Source organism: Ornithorhynchus anatinus, chromosome 7 (assembly GCF_004115215.2).
Source record: "Ornithorhynchus anatinus isolate Pmale09 chromosome 7, mOrnAna1.pri.v4, whole genome shotgun sequence".
Classification (NCBI taxonomy): domain Eukaryota; kingdom Metazoa; phylum Chordata; class Mammalia; order Monotremata; family Ornithorhynchidae; genus Ornithorhynchus; species Ornithorhynchus anatinus.
Genome location: NC_041734.1, coordinates 4673135 through 4696173, shown reverse-complemented (window position 1 = coordinate 4696173; position 23039 = coordinate 4673135). Strand labels below are relative to the sequence as shown.

Below are 23039 nucleotides of genomic sequence, written 5' to 3'. Positions count from 1 at the left end.
GATGGAGGCCATTCCCTCCCTCCACAGAGAGGGGCTGGCAAATCAATCAATCCTTCGCTGACTGGAATCATTTTGGACAGGCTGCAGAAGAACACGGAAATCTAAATATGGCTTTGGACAAAGCACAGCAGACATGAGTTTTACTGACAGCTACAATGAAAAGTGGAAAGAACATCAAGACTTCTACACAAATGTACGCATGACAAAAACACACTTTAAACAACATCTGGGGTGGCTACTGGGCAAAATCAACTGAGAATCTAAGGCCACCTATTCAGTAATGGTGTAGCTGGCTGTGTCTGAGTTGAAATGCATCATCTGATCCTTTAGAAAGAAAAAGCAGTATCGTCTAGTGGATAGAGTATGGGCCTGGGAGTCAGAAGGTCAGGGATTCTAATCCCGGCTCTGCCACTTGTCTGCTGTGTGACCTTGGGCAAGTCACTTCATTTCCTCTGGGCCTCAGTTACCTCATCTGTAAAATGGGGATGTAAAATGTGAGCCTATTTGGCACAGAGACGGTGTCCAACCTGATTACCTTGTATCTACCCCAGTGCTTAGAACAGTACTTGGCACACAGAAAGTGTTTAACAAGTACCATTATTAGTATTATACTACATTCAATTAACCCTATTCTATGGGGTCATGCTTGAGAAGACAAGAGATCTGGAAAGTTGCTGTTGGAAAAGTTTCCTGGAAGATCAGAAAAAATATTCTACCCCTACAGGCTACAATCGCTATCCAACGTCCTTGAGATTGGGGCCTCCAGAAGTGCCACTGTCACCCTTCAGTATGCCCTGGGTCACGACATCGGTGCTGAGCTCTGGGTGACCACGATCTGATAGAGCAGAAAACCCTTCCATCCACCTGAAGATTTACATAACACAAAGCAAAAAGTCAGCGTATTCTGTCCGACAACATGTGGCTAGACAAAGGAGAAGAAAACAAAGTTAAGAAGACCAGCACATCCTTCGTCAACACACTGCCTCAGTCTTGCAAAACGGGATTGAGTTTCGTGGCAGTCTGCCTTTCTGCACGGTGACAAAAATCAGACCTACCCTCTCAATTGCCCTCCGCTTTCTCAATCATTTCACCAGAGTTCCCCATAAGCTATACTTATCTAATGACACGCCAGAATCACCAGCACCACAATCTTAAGACAGACAATCAAACCAAGGAAGCAATGGCCATGGTAATACAATTCCCCTAAACAAGACGGGTGTTGAGAATGGATGACAGCAGTGCACTCGAGCAGCTTCCTCACGTTAAGCTCAGACAAGGTGACAATCAGGGACGACAGAAAAAGAACACATTTGAAGAACAACATTTCAAGTGTGACACTGCAGAAGACCTTTGGAAGTATAACAATCAGAAGAGGCTTCTCCCCAGAAAGAATCATTGAAATCTGTGTTAACCCTGGAAATGGCAATTGTCAGGACAATATGAACAGTGAAGAAAGTACTATTTGGGCAAGGGTTTTTTCAGTCACATTTAAACCCCTGGATAAAGTTCACAGCTAGGGAGGCAAATGCTTTCTCTAAATACACACAGAATCTTTCCTTGGCACGTGGCAGTAGTGAGGATTCGGTTATCTTCACATCCTTGTAGGAGAGGGAATTTCCAAATGAAAAATGAGTAATCTTGCATAAATCTGTGGGACGTTAAAATGTACTCAATCCAGTCAAATATACGAATTATATCAGAGGGTTTGGGTTCTAACCCAGTTCTTCCACATGCCTGCTATATGACCGTGGGTAAATCACTTAACTTCTCAGTGACTCAGTTCCCTCTTCTACAAAATGGAAGTGAAAATCTGTCCTTCCTCCCGCTTAGATCGGGAGGTCCATGTGGGATAAGGATGCTATCGAACCTGATTACCCCAGCACTTAGCACAGTGCTTAACAAATACTACCATGATTATTTCTTACTGAAAGGAATTTGTTAAGTCTTTCGAAGTCCAAGGACTAGCTTTTCTCGAGATGGGCTAAAATGAACACTACTGTAAGGAGTACCTAGGCAAGTAATCAATCGGTAGTACTTACTGAGCGCCTAATATGTACGGTGCACTGGACTAAGTACTTGGGAGAGTACAAAAGAGGCAGACGACATGGTCCCTGTCCTTAATTTTTATAACTGAGGACCACATCAAGAAGAGAACTGAGTGGAGGGGAAGTTGAAGCCTTTAGTAGGTGAGAGGTCTGTGTGTGTGCTTAAAGAACACTGAGCGCTGTAGTCTTCCAGGAAAGGAGCTATTAAAAGGTTACTTACTTACTAGATGTTGCAATCTCCTGATGGTGACTTCTGAGATCTAAATAAGACTCTCAAAATAATGTACTTGTTCTACTCCTGGGGATTTCCAGATGGAGGTCTACCTTCTCCTTTACAATATTTGAAGGCTTGTTGAATTGACCTAGCGCTCAAATTCATCGAGCACTTACTGGGTGTGCGGAGCCCTAGACTGAATGCTTGGGAGAGTACAATATAACAGAGTTGGTAAACACGTTCCCCACGCCCAATGAGTTTACAGTCTAGACGGCAATGGACACACAGACTTCAAATATCCCTGAAGCCCTTAAACACGACTTTATAAGCTCATGCAAAGTTTTGCTGGCCAACCTCGCTGTTAAAGAATGTGTCTGAAAAGGCACAAGGCATTTTGGAAAATCACTACTAGAATCATTTTGGTTTTTTACCTGAATCTACAGATTCATTCATTCAATGGTATTTATTGAGCACTTACTGTGTGCAGACCACTGGACTGAGCGCTTGGAAAGTACAATCCGGCAACAAGTAGAGACAATCCCTACCCAACAATGGGCTCACAGAATAGACGCCTAATGATAAATGCCAAGTCAATATTAATGGGAACAATGTCTTACAGACGAGAGTAACAATTTTGGAGCCAGACACAAGCTAGTTCTGGTTTTCACCCCATCCCAAGGACCTCATCAATGCACCTGCCACACACATAACTTGCTTTTCCACCCTCACAACGCAACCCTGCCCCACATGTTGCTACTCTAGCAGGGGCATGTGTCCTATAAGGTCCAGGGACATGGGCATCATGGTTGGAGGGAATGTCATGCCAAAAGGCTCTGTGGATCCAACTCGCAGTCAGCTAGTCTCCAGGGTCAATCAGAAGTCAAGCCAGGAAGCAAGCTAATGCTAAAATGATGTGTCTGCATATTCCTGACTTAGCCTCTTCAGCCATGTGCTGCTGAACTGTGAGCTCCTTAACATCACAGAGTACTAATAAGACATAAAGTCACCATCCATTTCAAGAAGAGTTGAAGAAAGACTGTGGCAACTATTGGGGCATCTCTCAACTCACCACTCTTGGCAAAACCGAAGCCATGTTCTTTTGGGACCAGTTAATATACAGCATTGCCACTTGTGTCCTACCAATAAGCCTCGCCACACACAAGGATCAAGATTTAGATCACTCATCAAAGTGAAAAAAACACCTGACACCATCAGTGAACTTGGGCTGTGGCAGTTACTATATGAGTTTGGCAACCCCAAATTTATCAAGATTCCAGGGCAACCTCAGGAGACTGGTCAGGTCTGAGTTGGGTTTTTTGGGTGTTTTTTTTTTTTAAGAATGATGATGATGATGGTATTTCTTAAGCGCTATGTGCCAAACACTGTTCGAAGCACTGGAAAAATGATCCAGGCAGCAGAGGGAAGTATTGGAGAGGGGAGAGACAGAAGGCAGGGAGGCGAGTGAGGAGACTGAGACAGTAGTCAAGGAGGGATATAAGTGTTTGGATCAGCAGGGTAGCAGAGTTTAGATGGAGAGGAGATGGTGGATCCTACAGATGTTATGATGGTGGAACCGACCAGATTTCCTGACAGATTGAATATGTGGTGGAATGAGAGAGATGAGTTAAGGATCATGCCAAGGCTTAGGGTTTGTGAGATGAGGAGGGATGGTGGTGTTTTCTACAGCAATAGGAAAGTTGCAGGGAGAACATCGTTTGGGTGCGAGGCTGATGAGATCCAAACTCCACTTGTGGATCACTACAGAGCCCCATAATGATCCACAAGTGAAGTCAGGCACAGTTATAGATTTGATCCCCTTTTAATAAAAACGCTTTGCTCAATAGTGCTCCTGGATGGAACACAGTATCTGAAAACTAGTGTTGTCCAGTTTCAGAGCTCTGGGAAACACTCAAGGGTCATCAGAAGTTCTAGAGCAATTCTTTAAAAGCTTTCAAAGCTGATGCCTTCCTTCTTCAAATGCATATGCAAAGCGATGTGGAACAGATTAGGGAATCACTCCTGAAGACAGCAAGGTCAGATCCAATCCTGCACTCTATGGGCATTCAAATTCAGAACGAGATTTTTATTGACAATAAGAGGCTAAAAGCTGTCCCCAAACTCAGCTAATTCTATAGCACACTGCTAAAAAATCTATAAAGGGAAAGGAGCAGAAAATCAATTAAGTAGCAGAGCAAACGAGAAAGATCAACGTATCCTTGAGGGAGCTGGCAGGATATGGCGCCGCGATGGCATTGAGCTCTGGCTGAAACCTACCCCAGACACCACAACCCGCTTCCCGCAAACATCGTTCTTCTGAGCCACACTTGCCATTTAGTGGCTAGTCACCAGGAGGCCCCAGAAGAGAAGTGAGCCACACTCGCTGCCATGCAGTTCCACGTGAGCGACCACACGCTCCGTAAAAATAAAGCAGCTCAGGACTCTTCATCAACTGCTGAACGTGGGCTGCAGACAATGCAGGCCAAACGTGTCGTAAGGCTACAGTGAAGCACAACCTCCGACCACAGAACTGAGAAACGTGAGACCTTTTGGTTGCTCTTCTGATGGGATTCAATTTCAGCAAAGGCACTGGGCTGTCTGCGTGGCAAAGAGGTAGAGCCAAAAGTAGCAACAGGCCTTGCAGAAACTGGCTCTAGCCACGGATTAAGGGCAACCATGTCCATATGTAGTATGGAAATGGTTGTAGCTTACACACTAAGGTTTTGCACATTCTCTCTCTTACAGCTTATCACAATATCCCTAGAATCCATTCTTTCCTCTCTGTTCAAACTGTCACCACGCTGATCCAAGCACTTATCATACCCCATCTTGACTAGTACACCTGTAACCTCGCTGACCTCCCTGCCTTCCATCTCGCCCCTCTGCAGGTCATAATTGCTTCTGCTGCTTGAATTCTTTTTCTAAAAAAATGTGCAGTTCATGCCTCCCCATTCCTCAGAATCCTCCAATGGTTGCCCATCCATCTCCTCAGCAAACAGAAATTCCTCACCATCGGCTTTAATGCACTCAATAGGTTCTCCTCACAAGATCTCCTACTCTCCTCACAAGATCTCCTACTACAACCCAACCCACACACTTCACTCCTCTAACACCAACCTTCTCACTGTGCTTCAGTTCCATCTTCCTTGCCACCGATCAGCTGCCATCTCCTCCTCCTGGCTTGGAACGACTTCTCAGATCACATCACTCAAGCCAAATTTAACAACTGTCAATTTCATTACATTAGTGGGGAAAACCAATTAAACTGAATCTAGGCGGCACTTGCTATGCAAATACAAAGAGTAATAGAGCTGTAGTTGCCCAAGGACACATTTGATACCACCATTCATATGTTCAGCAAGGAACAGGTCAGTTAATCCACTGGTGACATATGGGACCACTCCCATGGGTGACCACTTTGCCTCAGGACCACAAGCAATCACTAGACCACAGCAAGGTTTCTTCCGACTCTTCAGTCTTTCAGTTGAGGACAAAGAACAAGGAAGAAGAGGGGTTCCCCCAAATCCACAGCCCTGACAACTCAGGAAAAATAGAATGGGAAGAAGAAATAAAAATGGGGGAGTCGGGGGTCCCTGCAGAGACCACCTATCTCTAAATAACCTCCACCTAGCCCAGGCTAACATGTGCCATTAGGATCCACTATCCAACCTCCTCTCTCCAAGTATAAATCCACGACCAACTCACCTCCACTCCCTCACTCCCCCGTCTCCTTGTTTACCTCGCATCAGGAAACCTCGGCCCCATCCAAATACTCTTCCTTAAGTTGCTTCTGGGTTCTCTTCTCTTCGATGGGCTATTTGGGGATCCACTGGTAACGCTACCTACGGTTTGGCTCCCGGAGCTGGAACAGGTGCCCGGGCAGGGAGGGACCAGGTCCCAGCTTGCTTGGTGACTGCTGCGTGCGGAAGTGTGGGCTGTATCCACTGTCTCCCAAGTAAGCGGCTTCAACCCACCTGCTGAACAGAGCCCCGAGGCCTTACGATATAGGCCATAATAGAGTACACAGAATGGGAAACCCTTAATGAGAATTCTATAAAGACAAGTTATGTGCCAAGCGGGAGTCCTTCAACTCTCATCTTAAATCAAGGATTGAGAGAGAAGCTTTTTTAATGTTAAAACGTTTAACGTTATATTAAACATTAAAGTTGATTAATATTACTATTTAACTATTACAACGCTTACTGTCCTGTGGTACTCTCCCAAGCGCTTAGTACAGTGCTCTGCGCAGAGTAAGGGCTCAATAAGTACAATTGACTGACTGATTGATACAAAGAATCTCCGGGAACTTCCTAAGGATTTCGGTCATTAAGTAGTTCCACTATCGGCCGTCAGAGGGCGCTCTACACCCGCTACAACCATGATCCATGACAGGATTCTATTTACCCTCATTTCCTTCAACCTTATAATAAAAACAGTTCAAAGATGGTGTAAAAAGAAGTGCACCTGCCAACCACGGAAACATCACACAGTAGGACCCAGCCCTGGGAAACCAATTTACTACCCTCTAACCCGTTGGCTGGTTTTCTGTGCCTCTTTCTCACCTCTCTCACCAAGGATTCCCTCTTGACTGCAAGCTCGTTGTGGGCAGGGAATATCACCGTTTATTGTTGTGTTGTACTTTCGCTAACGCTTAGTACAGTGCTCTGCACACAGTAAGCGCTCACTAAATACAACTGAATGATGAATGACTTCTCAGTCCTCCCTTCTGCTGGAAACTCCCTCCCACTTCTCATCCAGCAGACCACTGCCCACTCCCAACTTCAAAATCTTTCTGAAATTGTACCTCCCGCATGTCCTCTTCCGTGATTAATCTCTAATTAATCTTTCTTCCCCCCACTAACTTCCACATCACTTAAGCACTTGGAGGACCAGAGCACTTAAGTACATTCTTTAAACACTGTTGCTTTCCTCTTCTTGCATTTTAGGGTTTTGTCGCCCCATCTGGATTCTAAGCTCCATGAGGGCAGAGAATATCTACTATTTCTACGGTATCGTACTCTCCCAAATATTTCAATAGTATCGAACGATTTGTCACCTCACTTTCAGGAGAGAAACCGACCACACAACTTCCGACTTCTCAACCTGATTTCTGCACTGTAACTAAAACCAGAGGGGTTCAGCTGCTGGAGCAAGATTAACTTTGTAGTTTTATGAGTGGCTGAAACCTTACTTGGAGAACTGTAAAACCCTAAGTGAAAAACAAGTAAAGACACGGCAGAAGGCCCTTCTAACTAAACATTTTTAGATAGATACCTGCTGTTCTGTGCTGCTTCTGCCTGAAGCAGCTTTTATGGACGTGTTATATTTTACACTAGTGGCCTGACATAATTGATTCACAAAGGCCCACATTTTAAGAACTGAAAAAGAAAAAAACTGGGAATAGGAACACAAATAGGAGTGGACACAGGAGATTAGGATGAGTGGGGCAAGAAAACTGCAGAGGACGGAGCAAGTTGGGGTGAGTGGGACAAAGCAGCGTGGCTCAGTGGAAAGAGCATGGGCTTTGGAGTCAGGGCTCATGAGTTCGAATCCCAGCTCTGCCACTTGTCGGCTGTGTGACTGTGGGCAAGTCACTTAACTTCTCTGTGCCTCAGTTCCCTCATCTGTAAAATGGGGATTAAGACTGTGAGCCCCATGTGGGACAACCTGATTCCCCTATGTCTACCCCAGCGCTTAGAACAGTGCTCGGCACATAGTAAGCGCTTAACAAATACCAACATTATTATTACAAAGTGGGGAGGGAGAGTGTGTGTGGGTGTTTAGGGAAGGGGGTTACAGTGTAACACTACTCTGTCGTGTTCGGTCCATCACCTCGGGGCTAATTTTGGAAAGAATCCTAACTAACTGTATGTAAGTGAATGGCAAAACGTGCCATACAATTCAACCTTTCACCAAATAAGCGCATGTACATGGAATACGACCTGTGTATTGTGACTATATTTTAATTCTGCCCTCCTGAGCTACAATTCTGCCTGATCCCAGAATCTGAGGTTGTCTCACAAAGTTAGAAATGACTTAGTATTAAGAATAAATGTAGTTCTGAACCTCACCACAGAAAGAGAATCACCAATTACTGAACCCAGGAAGAAACAGTTGTTTTCAACGTTTGGGTGGTAGGTTTCCAGAGCAGCCTATTGTGATTCACCTTAAGAGTAAGGAAAACAGGTGCTGGAGAGCTGAAAGGCAGGAGAAACATGTTCTTGATCTCTGGCCCACCAAGAGATTGCTACAAGTTCTGCTCTTAGTTTAACCCTACCTCTTAAAAGAAAAAGCTGTGAACCTCTCCCAGAAGGGAATCAGATGTGGGAGTTATACCAGTTAGGACACTTGCTGAACCCTGGGACATTTAACCTGGTGGGTGGCTAATCCCCGGGAAACTGGCAGTCTTTCAGCAAGAGGAGCCAAGTGGCACCACATGGGTGTCCCAAACAGTGGGACAGGCAGAGGGGGAGCTATGGGAGGTGTTTCAGCTCATTGCTTTAGTGTTCCCTTTATCATTCTAGCAACTTCCCAATGCTTGGATCCTACCGCTCCAAACCCAGGATGTGGAGAAAGAAGCATTGAGAAGAGAGGGAAAGAGGTAGAACTGAGATTGAACAGGGGTTGTTCAGAGATGGAAAATGCAAAGAACAACGCACAGCACACAGCAGGCAGAGCACTTAGGTAAAAACCATCAACGTAAGCCAGGTCATTGGTTGAAGCAGGCCAAATCTCCTGGTAGGTCAGAGCCAGTAGCCTCACCCCCAAATCTTTTAAGTGTAGGTGGGTGGGGAATTGAAGGGGTCAGAGAGAGGGAGAGAGTTGGGGAGAGAGAGAATTGGGGAGGGGGGATGAGAGGGTGGAAGGAAGAGAGGAAAGGAGAGAGAAAGAACACAGGAGAGCACACTCACAAAGTGGAGATAGGGTGCTTTGGGAAGAGCCCCAAATAGAAGTCATGCACTATAAGCTCCCTTATGGCTTACAGTGAAAGCTCAGAAGTCCGGCCCGTTAGATTTTTTTGTTTGCTTTCTTTTTTATAAAGAAATGGGAGGAGCCCCTAGCCTGAGAGCAATTAGGCAGAGATTCTTTTGTGGAACTTATTTTTCTACTGTCCTTAGCACGCAGAATCTAGAGCCGGCTGCCACTCCGTAGGATAAAAGCCAACAGACAAATGGACCATTCAATTGCTGGAAAGTGACGTCCTCCTGTCACCTGGAATGGAATTTTGTGATCCCATCTGCTTTTTGATGCTTAAGTTATGTGTGCTCCTCAGAGAAAAGTTATGACTTTCTGCCTAGAAAGAGGGTGTGGATATCAAGGAAGTATGTTCTCAACCCCGGACTGAATTTTAGATTGCTTCATCACCTCCTGAATTGCAACTCTGTTTCCCTGGCGTGATAAAATGGTGGACTAATTATTCTGTACCACAAAATCTTTGGCTGCAAAAAGAAAAGAGACTACAAGCTAGAGATCATTATAAAAGGTGAAAATGTGTGAAGGAAATAACTGTGCCAAACTCCAGTACTAATCTTTTGGGGGACATAAAAGGATGACAGGAAGAGCTACCCGTAAACAAACCAAACCTCCTTTTACTTACGTCAGATTGAGTGAGGATAACAAAAAAGGGATGGTGAACTACATGAGTACTCAGTGGGAACTATTCAACACAACTATCTTTTTTAGAATCACATCAAGATGAAAACAGCTAGAGACAAGCCCTCTAGAGATTTGGGGATGGGTTGAGAGTAAACAGATCACAATACTTTTTTGTCCAAAATCGGGTATATAATAAAGGCTACTGAGAGTTGCTACAAGCTGTTTCCATTATAAACCTTACATGTTTTACAGCTTAAAAAGCCAGTTACAGATGACGGAATATTTTCAAAATTGGGATTTTCCTCATCTGCGAATTTCTACTGTGCAGCAAGGAGCCAAAGAGCAGAGTGGCCTAGTGGATAGAGCACAGGCCTGGGAGTCAGAGGATCTGAGTTCTAATCCCAGCTCCATCGTTTGTCGGTGTGTAACCTTGGGCCAACTCACTTCACTTCTCAGTGCCTCAGTTACCTCATCTGTAAAATGGGGATTAAGACTGTGAGCCCGATGGGGGACATGGACCATTCCGACCTGATTGCTCTGTATCTATCCCCAACACTTAGAACAGTGCCTGGCACACAGTAAGTACTTAACAAATACCCTAACAAAAGATTTAAAAATAGGAGTCAGCAAGAGCCTGACCAAAGCACACTCAGCTCTACCACAGGGCATGTTTTCGCTAGACACTTCGGACGAAGCGCTGTTTGGGAATCTGACGTCACGAGCCTGTTTTGGGCCAGGATGCCACAGGAACGAAAGAAATGGCTGTTCTTGCGAAATTGGATGTGGGGTGAGTATTACAGCCTGAGTTTTCCTTAACGTAGTGTTTTGCAAGCACCCAACTCCCATGCTTTAGGAGAGCTGAGTGTGCCCCATTAGCAGTAGGTCTCTAAAGAGGGGATTAGAAAGAAGTCTGCCAGGGCTGGGGGGAAGCAGAAGGAAATTGTAGAAAGGGGAGGACAGGGAATGTGATGAAAGGGAACTAAAGCAAAGTTGTGTAAGATGACTCCACAAAACCCAGGGAACTTCAATTTCTCAGTTGTGACACTGGGATGGTGGGGAACAGCAATGGGGAGAGAAAAAGCCTTGTGCTCTGATAAACATAGGTCTCGCATAGATCTGCAAGCTCGCTGTGGACAGGGAATATGTCTATTGTTATACTGTTCTCTTCCAAATGTTTAGTACAGAGCTCTGCACACAGTAAGCTCTCAATAAATAAAACTGAATGAGTGAATGAATGATGCTTAGATGGCATGAGACCAAAATTCAAGTCCACAGCCCCTCGTCTCAGAGCTGAGCTGTGGGTCAACCACCTCCCATAAAGCCTTTCAACCAGGAAATAATAATAATAATGATATTTGTTAAGCGCTTACTATGTGCCAAGCACTGTACTAAACACTGGGGTTGATACGAGATAATCAGGCCTCAAGTGGAGCTCCCAGTCCTAATAGGAGGGAGAACAGGAACTGAGTCCCCATTTTGCAGCTGAGGGATCTGAGGCATGGAGAAGTCAAGTGGCTTGCCCACAGTCACACAGAAGACAAGTGGCTGAGCTAGGATTAGAACCTAGGTGCTCTGATTCCCAAGCCCATGTTCTTTCCACTAGGCCACGCTGCTACCTGAAAGAAAAGACCGAGACCCCCAGCAAATGACCCATCCTGCCAGGAGAGGTGAGAGAGCTTTCCTGTCATCTGACTTAGGGGTTCTGGAGCCCCCACTCTGTACTGGAAGTGGGAGCAAGCAGGGCCTCCAGACACCAAAATTGGACGACGCAAGTCAGGTCTGAGGCCTCCAAATATTCCCCACTCACCCCCTGCCTGCTTTGATTAGTTTTGCTTTGGTGTGTGAAGCCCCACTCCCGTGCCACAGCTAGCCACAGCCTCCATATTACGACCAGAACTCTGGCCTGGATGGCCGGGCTGGGCAGAGGGGAGCTGAAGTTTTTTATCTGCTCTCTGTTCCCCTTAGGGGTAGAAAAACACTCACAAAGAGGCAGCCAAGCAGACAGTGAGTGACCTTGCACACAGCAGCGTTACAGGGCCAGAAGAGGGAGAGGGAGGAAGGGGAAACCAAAGGGAAGGGATTAAGAAAGAGTATCCTGTCCACCTAGACTGTAAGCCTGATGTGGGCAGGGATTGTCTCTCTTCATTGTTGAATTGTACCTTCCAACCGCTTAGTACAGTGTTCTGCACACAGTAAGCGCTCAATAAATACGAATGAATGAATGAATGAATGAATGAATGAATGAATGAATGAATGAATGGGGATTTCTGTTGGCATTCTCTTAAGGCAAGAGCTTAAACAGTGGCCGGACCTTTCCCAGTAGTACTGGGTATGGAATGGAAGCCTGAAAACTGCTTGGCCATTTCCTAGGTATAAGTGAGTAGGACTTGGATGTGCTTGAGTGAAGGCGTTGAGTCACTTGGGTTAAGATTTCAATTTTTTTGTTTTGCTTTAATGTGTTTTTACCTCAACTCCTTTTATTTTTTAATTTCCACCTAATTTAAGCCAGTGCAATATAGTGTGGTTCCAGGAATGTCCTCCTCCAACTCTACTCCCCTCACCGGTAGATCCTGAAAGGATGAGGCCGCAAAAGTTGCCCCTCCTTATTGGCAGCCTGACCACCAGGCCCAATCGCCTCCCCCCGCCCCACACACTCATACACACACTCCCCTAGAAGAGCGAATGGTGCAATAACTTCTCACTTTTGGTTCTGGCTCTTCAACACACACCTCCCATGTCAACACCAGAGATAGCAGAAGATCATTTTGACAAAAGAGTAACTTCAAAACAACACACTTCATTTTAACCCTAAGCAAAATGGTTGCCCTCAGTTGGAACTGACTGGGGGGAGAGTTGAAATCATTCTTGGCAAGATATAAAGAGGATAAGAATGCTATTATGGGGTCAGATCACTGAGCCAATATTCTGCCTCCGAGGAAGACAAGGGCAACACTGTGGTGACATCCACTTTAATGTCTGGAGACAAAACTCCTAATATCCCAAACTTTCTTTAGAGTAACCCATAATGGGACACTCAAACATGAATTTCTCCCAACTCATTCTGAACCTACCATTTTCTGATTGCACCTCTTCCTGGGGTAACAAATTCCACTGTGTGAAGATAGGTCTCTTTGGTTTGAATGATTTGGCCATATCAACATAGCCATCTCACATACAACTACAAATAAGTGTGAATCTATGGAAAAGTGGCCTACACTACCATATTCTTGGATTCCCCAGTGAATCTGGAAAGAGTGAAGGCCATTAAACTGCCAGTCCCTTCACATGACTGCATCACCTTACCTCTTAGAATTCAAAATGCCTTGACTATTGGATACACTGCCATTTTGAGCTAAATAAAAGACAGTACAAGGCAATTATTTAGCCTAACATCCACCCCATTCTCTCAAAGTTTTACTTTGCAAATGCCAGCTTAATTGCTTTTTTGAGGGTATTTGTTAAGCGCTTACTATGTGCCAGACACTGTTCTAAGCCCTTGGGTAGATTCAAAGTAATCAGGTTGGACACAGTCCACATCCCACATGGGGCTCACAGTCTTAATCCCCATTTGACAGATTAGGAAACTGAGACACAGAGAAGCGAAATGACCTTGGGGTCATTCAGCAGACAAGCAGAGGAGCTAGGATTAGAATCCAGATCCTTCTGATGCCCAGGCCTGTGCTCTACCCACTAGGCCACGTTGCTTCGCTATGGCCATTGAGAAGATATGGTTCGAAAATTCTAAAGCTAGATTTGTTTTGGTGTCTAGCAGCAATCTCTCAAATTCAAGAGCCTTTTCTTTTCCCCACTCATATTCCCAACAACATTAACTGCTTGTTTGGTTTGGGGAGGGGGAGGGAGAAGGAAGGAAAGTGGGGTTGTGGGTCTTAAAACGTTTGAAACAGTCAGGTTTTCACACAGGTAAAAAGGGGAAAACCCCGCTTATGTTTTCAAACATATGTTTGTCCCCAAATAATTTGTTTGGCCAACTGAAGACGTCTGAGGGCTTCTTTTCCAATTATATTACAAAAGTTTGAATCCTGGCTGCTTTGTGCTGAAATAATGAAGTCCCCCGACCCCCTTACTAAATTATGCTTGTCGTTGCCTGGAATCAACCCCTCTGAACTCTTTACCGCCATCAGAAGAGGTCAACTGCTGCTTTTAACCCAAGGTCTGATTAAGCTCAATTCCCCCTTATTTTGTTGGGTTTAGATCAGATCCAGGGTGTTGTATAGGGCAAGATGGCAGATGACAATACAAAGGTGGATCATGTGCATTTAATAAAAACAATTGGTCCTCATATTCCCAGATCTAAGAAGTGGATGTCTTTCCAACAAAATCAGGCTTACTGACAGAGTTTATAAAAAAAAATCCCCAAACATAAAGGTAAAAATATGCTTAAAGAATGAACTTACAATTTGTTGAACTGAATTATCGAGTGGCAAAATATCAGTGATTTAAGAATTCAAAAGCTAAAACAGAAGTATCTGTGTTTCCTTCTGCTAAGAAATACTTACAGTGAAAAATACGAAAATCAATGTATGGGTGAGAACCTCTTCTTTCTGATTCAAATCCTGCCCGACTTCTTACTCGTACATCTCCTAGAAATAGGGTCAAGAATGAAATACAAGCTTGGAAGAGCTGCAGAGATAAAATGCAATTGAAAAGAAACTGCTTTAAGGTGTAAATGCCTACCATGCCACTAAAGCTTTGAAAATCTCCACCTGTCCATTTGCCCAGGCAGGTGGCAATCAAGTGTTAAGGAACCTCCCACAGTGAAATGTTTTCAAATGAATTAATTTTAGTTTATCATTTGATCAGTTGCCATAAGATCCAAAGACCGATTATTGTCAAGCAAATGTGTATTTCAATTAATTCACTAGCTAGATGCCCATGAGAGAAAGTCAAGAGAAATGAAAACTGTTGTGACTGGAAAAATGTTTTCTACTTATTGTAAGGCTGTATGGGGGAATCTTTTTGAACTTACTCAATCTACTACTCCTTGTCTGAAACTAACATTAAACCTGCAAGTTGGAAGAGTTAAGACTCACATGACTAATTTATATCTGGTATGTTAAGAAAATGAGGACATTAACAGAATCATAGTCAACACCCGAAAGTGAAGCTGACACCATTTATCTATTTCTACATGCGTTCTGTCAGAAAACCAAAAAAATTCAATCAAATTTTCTTTGAACAAGTTATAAAACAGTGAATAGCATAGAAAATTCATTTTCAAAATATTCTGGCTTGAAGCTTAAACTAGCTGTAACTTTGCAATAAACAGTATTTCACCCAATTCTGCCTGTTTTTTTTATCACTTGGCATTTTAATGAGCGTAACACACAAAAATGTAATAAGTAACTTCAGGGTATAGAACCGCAGCTACTCCAAAACCTGATAAATGACTGAAAAATTCTTAAGAGACTAAATTTCTTTATTTGATTTCCAATATTCAGAAGAGGTATGCATTATTAAGAAATACTGCCCCATTTGTGATTTGTGTCAGAGAGAAAAAGTGTAACTATTTTTTTTAAAGCAGATTAAACACTTACTGATAAAATATGGTACAAGCCACAGAAAAGAACATCATTTGTGCCCTGTAAGAACAGGGAACTTATTTTCAGTAGGTTAGAGAAATACATTTCAGGACTCTCCAATTTCTATTTAAAAAATAAGACTACTGCTAAGTTACATGTTAAATGACCTACTGCAAACTTTCAGAATGGTATAAAGATGAGTTCCAATAGTCACAAAATGTGCTAAATCTCACTATGCATTCAGTCAACTGTTAGAAATTAACAGTGACAGTTAAAAGAAGAAAGTGAAATAAAAATATGATATTCTCCTCCAAAGCAAACAGGTGTCAACTATTATCATAGCTGCTAAAATGCGAAATATTGTCCTGGGAAGAAATCAGCTGAATGATGCGACTTAAAACGCTGGTCTAATTACAAAACCTGAACTCAAATAGAAGGACACGCTTCTCCTCCTGTTACCTGATCCAAGATCCATCAGCTGTTAGTTGCTTAACCCTCCATTTAATAGAATCTCCCCACAAAGCAATTCTAAGATTAATCCAAGAATGAAAAATGAGCCTAGGCCTTCCTACTCCATGGGGGTTAAGTGCTTGCAGAGCCCCACATAAAGGACGAGTCATTTTGTCGTGCTCAATCCACATCTGATGCTACACACTCACAGACTTTCTTCTTCTAACATCACATCTCACCACGTCTAGACGGGCTCATGTTGTGAGAACATCCCCCAATTCTGCCGCTGCCTTCTATCCAAAATGTGTCATGTAAAGACGCGTTCTAGCAGAACTGTGATTATCCATATGCAATAGAACATAAAAGTAATAAAACAGAGTAAACTAGGAAACAACTCTGGAAGACCAGAACCAGAGTAAACCAAGGCTGGGAAGATGAATTACCAGCCCCTCCCCAGGGTGGCCAGTCTCCTTCTTTAATTGTCAGTGGGCCATCAGTTGGCGAGCCACATGAAACATCCACAGGCGGGTTAGGCACCTCCACTGTTCAGGGCCTTCAGGCCCATCCCAAGAGGCTCCAGCCAGAGCAGCTTCCCTGAGTCCCACCCAAGTCCTGGCCCAAGGTCATCTGTGATCTCCAAGAAGCCTCCTTCACCCCTTACTTGTGGGACATAGGCTAGGACACTCTGCAGAGTGATTCTGCTAGAATGCAGTTACTCTGTGTGCAGCCAGGTCTCCAGAAAGCACCACACACTGATCCACCGCCATAAGGAATTAAGGTAAAGAAACCAAAAAGTACATCATGCTTTAAGCTCTCCTAGGACAAACCATGAGACTGCTTGGGAAGAACTGTTTACACACATCCTGGGATTATCTGCAAAAGACTCAGTGATTTCAATTGGATCTCAAACTGCAGTTCTGATTGGCACTTGTTTAAAGTACCAACAGACCAACTTGAAATTCACACCACACAATCCAGGCAAGAGATAACTGTGACATGGGTGGATGAAAAAGGTTAATGTTGACATTAGCATGCAATAATTTGGGATGTTATAGGAAGACATGGCCTTGAAGGTCTCCAGAACAGAAGGGAGGTGGTGTTGGAGATGTTAAAAGAATAGTCCGACTGCACACTGTTAGGGTGGGTACTTGTAGTCAACAGAGCACTCAGCCCCCTAACCAGAAAGGAATCTGAAAACAACTCTTTTCATCTCAGTGTTCTGGAGCTCTTATTGTGTTTATCATTGTTCTCGTCTTATGCTATTTTGTCTTCGTGTGCTGCAGGCACCCTCCTAGTGACCTCTTCGGACTGTAAGCCCTCTAAGTGTGAGGAACTGAGCCTCATTTATCCTTTTCTGTATTCTTTCCCAGGGTTTAGTTCAGTGCTTTGCACACAGGAGGCGGGACACTCAATAAATACCATTGAATACCACTGATTGGCCCAAGTTTTTTTTTTATGGTATCTGTTAAGCACTTACAGTAAGCCAGGCACTGTCCTAAACACTGGGGTAGATAGATACAAGCTGATCAGGTTGGACACAGTCCCTGCCCCACATGGGGCTCACAGTTTTAATTCCCATTTGACAGATGAGGTAATTGAGGCAGAGACAAGTTAAGTGACTTGCCCAAAGTCACACTGCTGACAAGAGACATAGCCAGGATTAGAGCCCAGGTCCTCCTGACTCCCAGGCCTGTGCTCTATCCACGAGACCATACTGCTTCTCTGATTAAGATAGCAAGCTAATTAAGCAAGCAACCAACCATCTAGTATGTCAACTGACTATCAGCTATTTCAGTTGGCCAGCGGAGCAAAGGTTCTGATGGATAAACATAAAATCAGACGGACACCTTAAGAGACAAAGCTGGATAAAATTGGTTTTACCTAGTCAAATATCATTTATTTGACTTTTCTCAGTCCCAATTAGCTTTAGTAATTAGCCATCTAAAACACTGCCAGAATTTTCCTCCCTCAGTGAAGGTCCTGCAAAATAATCGTGGTTTTGCCTCTTTGTTCCGCTTTCACTTGGCTCACCAAATAAATGTATCAAAACCCACCAACCACCTCTTCCTGCATGGGACTTCCCACTGCTTCCTGCAGGAGTGTGATAACCTCCAGTTTCATGACCTTTCTCCCTCTTCCTTTTATTCAAATGCCACCGTGGCTTGGAAACTTGACAATCTTCTAGAGCCTTCTGACTGGGGATCCATTGCTCATCTCTCTCAAACAGCTCCTCCCAGCCTTCGGGGCGTGTATCTACTTTCACCTTTTCTGTATTAAATCTTGGTGGTGCGGCCACTGTAAAAACACTTTAACCAATTCCTTTGACCCAGGCCCGGGACCTGCTGCTGCTGCAATCAATTTACCCACTACTGCATGGCCACTTGGGTCTGTGCAGCTATGAAGCCTCAGGTCAAGAACCTGCAGGATGGAAACCCAAGTCAGTAATACTGCGTTCTTGTTGGCCAACATGTCCCAGAAGCCTCCTTTCCCACCCACCTCCTCACCTCCTGCACACCAAGGCCCATCTGAAACACTTAAATTTCTGGCTCAAGCAAAGACTTCTTGACCTTCCCCTTAAACCTGTACAGCCTCTTAATTGTAAACACCTCAGTGTACTGCAATCAAATATAGTTACTGAGCACATACTGTGTGCACTAAGCTCATACTACTCTTGCATTTCTTTTTTTCAGAGGTAGGTAAATGCCCAGAACAACACAGTGATGAACTGGATCCCGGGAATATAAACTCTGCTACTCCGGGGGACCAGAACTACATACTGTGGGCCCTGGAAATCATGTGAGCCCTGAAATTTCTGAACACATGGGGCTTCTCAAAACCCCTCCAGTTCGGGTCTCTTGGTCTCCCACAGGATTGTGGGGGTACACTTAGCAGGAAAATGGCACCCCAATGGTCATCCTCCATTCCCCACCATCTCCCACCCAGCCCCCAGGTCTTTGGTCCTTACAGACTTCGGCCATTACGTAGCCCTTCAAAAAGAGGGAGGAGACAAACTGACCTTTATTTCTGATGAAGAATATAAAACCCACACTCACTCATCAAGCAGACAATGCAATCAAAAACTGACATCTCCCGGTGCAAAATTAGAACCGAATTCCTTAGAAGTTCAAATTCTAAATTTAACTGGCATTTTACCCCTTCTCAAGAGATTGGTTTTCTTCAGTTAGAAAAAAATCATGTTTTTCACTTTTGTGACAGCTGAAGGAAGGCAGAAGCTCCTTTATTTTCACACAGCCATAGGGTGATGATGATGATGATATTTTTAAGCACTTAGTAATTGCAGTATTTATTAAACACTTTCCTTGTGCCAAGCACTATACTATATGTGCTGGGGTATAGTCAAGATAATCAGGTTCCAAATGGGACTCAAGTCAGACGGCAAAGAGGCACTGAATCCCCGTTTTGCAGATGAGGGAACTGAGGCACAGAAAAGTTAAGTGATTTGCCCGAGGGCACAGAGCAGGAAAGTGGTGGAGCTGAGATTAGAACCCAGGTCCTCTGACTCCCTAGTCCCATACTTCTTCCACTAGGCCACACTGTTTACTATGCCAAGCAATGAACTAAGCACTGGGGAAGATACACAATAATCAGGTAAGACAGTCCCTGTCCCATGTGGGGATCATATTCTAAGGAAGGCATTGAAAGAAATGTAATAATTGATTCCACTTGGTGAGGAAGGCTCTCTTTACTACAGGAATGAAAAGATGACTTTTTGCAAAGTCAGAATAAGTGACTGCATTTCTGACCTATTACTTATGAAAAAAGCATTACATTGTCTAACAAAACTTAATAAATCTGATTTGCTTTAAAACATGAAGGGCAATCAATTTTATTGCCAGAAAATTTGATCTTGGCATTTCTACACTCTCTCATTAGAACTAGATGCTCATAAAAGGTTGCCATGAATTCAAGAAGCAGTATGGCCTAGTGGATAGAGCATGGACCTGGGAGGAAGAAGGACCGGGTTCTAATCCCGGCTCTGCGCATGTCTGCTGTGTGACCTTGGGCTAGTCACTTCACTTCTCTGTGCCTCAGTTACCTTACTTGTAAAACGGGGATTAAGTCTGTGAGCCCTATATGGGAAAGGGCCTGTGTCCAACCTGATTAGCTTGCATCTACCCCAGTGTTTAGTACAGTGCCTGGCACATAGTAAACACTTTACAAATACCACTAAAAGAAAGCAAAAAAATTATCTTGTCAATAAGGGTATGTAACAATCAAGTTTGGTGACCAGGGCAGGTGAAGTTTAAGGCAAGGATCTTTCATCTTGGAATCTGATCATTTTTAGAAGCCCAGACTCTTGAGCAAGGGTTCTGTTAATCACCTTAAACCCTGGAAGAGTTTGATCACCAGTTATCAAAAAATATTGAGAAAGTAAAACTGCTACCTAAACACACTCACAGTTAATTACCCAATGAATACTCTTCCTACCCTGGCCCACTCAGGGTCCTCAACAAGGAAATGTTTGAGCCTTGTGGCTGGAGGCCCCTTCACCCCAACCTTCCGCAGAGGTTTAGACCGTAAGGTTTGACCTGTGAGGCTGAAGGCTACGTCTGACTGTCGCAGTTCCAAGGCTTGATTACGGGTCAGATTTCTCCTTCACCCATTTCCCCCCTACCTTTGGGGGCTTCAGATGAGAGGGCAGTCCTAGCACATCGCGGTGGTTCTTAGAGCACATGGGCCAGGCTCCTGCATACAGACAGATGTCCAACTAGCCGCTGGGAATTAGCCCAGGCTTGCTTCCTGGGCTTAGGCTCGGAGGGTAGAGAGCCACGCTCTGAGCACAGGATGGACCAGATCAAACCAGGCTCCCAACAGTTTCCGGCCACTGCAGGCCTCCACCCTATATCAGTGATATTCTCTGGACCAGTCTCAAGGGGGCAGGTGAAGTTTACTGTTTTAAGTATACATTACAGATGCTGACAGAATTGCAAGGCAGTCAGATCTAATCAGAAAATTGACGTGGGGGCCTTTGGCCAGGCAAAAAAGGAAGAGAGGCATCCATCTCTGTTGTCAGGACCTAGCTGTGTATACTTGGGCCCTCAAGGGAGACAGAAACTGTGCCCATAGGGGACTGAGGGAGGAACAGGGAACCTATTCCTGTAAACCACCTCACTTCTGGTCACCCTCTCCCTCCTTCTCCTTTCTCTCATTGATTCTTTCACAGTTCCTCCTGGCCCATGATTGACTCAGTTGCCCAAAGTGCCTGAATCACTAGTATGATCCTGGGGTGGAAACCAAAAGGTTTTGAAGAAAGTCAAGCATTCTCCAGCTGAAAACTCTTCAGCAATGACAAAAGTCTCTTATTTATTTGGTTCCTTTAAAAAAGCTACTACATATTCCTGTTTTTATAAGCAATCGCTTACTTCTGAGCCTGTCTAGCACCCTGATTGGAGCCAATGATGCTTAATAATAGCCTTCAGCCTGCATACTTATTTCTAGAATTGCTGGGAGAAAAGGCGTTAAAGTTCCAAGTGATAACAATTACCGTTCACAAAACAACTTCCTCAAATGACAGTTAGGAACCACAAACTGGGAAATTCACAGCTTGAGATAAGTTTCTCTAAAATTTGTTGATAGCTAGCAGATTTTAGTAGTTCTGAAATTCTTTGCCTCTTACTTCGCATGCTGTATGCTACAAAAGCACTCAAGAAAGACTGGACATTTCTTACAAATGACTTTCCCCAAAAAGGACAAATCTGTATCATTTCATATAGGGCTTCACCTCTGGCATCCTCTCTCCCTGCTTAAATAAACAGTCATTCTGGAAATAAAGCTTTACAAAGCAAACCCAATCAAAACAGACCTTATAACATGATAGTTGAATACATTTAATAAGTTGTTGGGTTGTTTCCAAATTTCAAACCAAACCCCAGCAAATATCCACCAAAGAACTAAGGAAGTAAGAACCAAGAATTGTGATGCTTACCTAGCATACGAATGTACAGCGCGGTCTGATCCGAACTGTCATAAGAAATCGCCCCACGTCGCTGCCAAAACAAGAAGAAAAATTTTATTCAAACGGGTCAGAACTTCATCTGCTTCAATATTAATGCTTTAAAACAAGTTTTGAAAATCTGAGCACTACTCATTGTGCAATGAGAAGCAATTAACTCTAAAGTGACAAATGAGTAGTTTTTCAATTCTTCCACTGCTTCAATAGCTTCAGTATACCCATTTCCTCTTTCAGGCTAACAACCGTGCAGTAACATGTGATTACTATAATGTGAAACAAAACATTCTGACAATACACTAAAGAGGAAAATGAACCAAAATAGGGCTGTTGTAGAGCCATCTTTCTTTTCTGTTGAGAGGAAAAGTGAAATTTGGTCATCGGACGCATTCCTCTCGACGAGCCATTTTTCGGCCGTTGGGAGGATTTGAAATTTCATTCAGTAGTATTTATTGAGCACTTACTATGTGCAGAGCACTGTACTCAGCGCTTGGAATGTACAATTTGGCAACAGAGACAATTCCTGCCCGATAACGGGCTTACAGTCTAATCGGGGGAGACAGATGGACAAAAACAAGACAACATAATCACGATAAATAGAATCAAGAAAACAAGACAACATAATCACGATAAATAGAATCAAGGAAAAATAGAATCAAGGATAAATAGAATCAAGAATAATAATGTTGGTATTTGTTAAGCACTTACTATGTGCCAAGTACTGTTCTAAACGCTGGGGTAGATACAAGGTAATCCAATCCTCCCACGTGGGGCTCACAGTCTTCATCCCCATTTAACAGATGAGGCAACCGAGGCACAGAGAAGTCAACTGACTTATCCAAAGTCACACAGCTGACAAGTGGCGGAGCCAGGATTAGAACCCACGACCTCTGACTCCCAAGCCCGTGCTCTTTCGTTTGACTAGGTTTTCAAGGTTAAGTTTTTAATGTCATTTGTTAAGTATATGGCATTTATCAAGAAATGTGTCATATAAGAGATTTACATCAGACATACTCCCTGACCCACACAGGACTCACAATCTTAGAAGGAGTGACAGGAGGCATCTTATCCCCATCTTGCCAAATAAGGAAACTGTGATCCAGACAGGTTAAGTGACAAAGGCAGACATCAAGCCAGTGGCAGAGATGGAACTCACTCGAAGTCTCCAGACTTCCAGTCCCAAGCAATTTCTACCAAGCCACGCTGCCTCCCGCTTTTGAGGTTTA

The 23039-nt window shown here is 43.9% G+C and overlaps 1 protein-coding gene across 4 annotated transcripts in view; it reads right to left on the bottom strand.

The window, feature by feature from the left end:
- PDE7A (phosphodiesterase 7A) overlaps positions 1 to 23039 on the bottom strand; it is an 86672-nt gene that overhangs the window by 20099 nt on the left and 43534 nt on the right. For 2 of the 4 annotated variants that reach the window (XM_029069905.2, XM_029069907.2), the window contains exons 2-3: positions 21790 to 21850; positions 14370 to 14453 (exon numbers count right to left, since the gene is read on the bottom strand). In XM_029069905.2, the coding sequence (XP_028925738.1) occupies positions 14370 to 14453; positions 21790 to 21850 (145 nt within the window). The remainder of the gene's footprint in view (positions 1 to 14369; positions 14454 to 21789; positions 21851 to 23039) is intronic. The other 2 variants (XM_007667029.3, XM_029069908.2) reach the window with 1 other exon arrangement.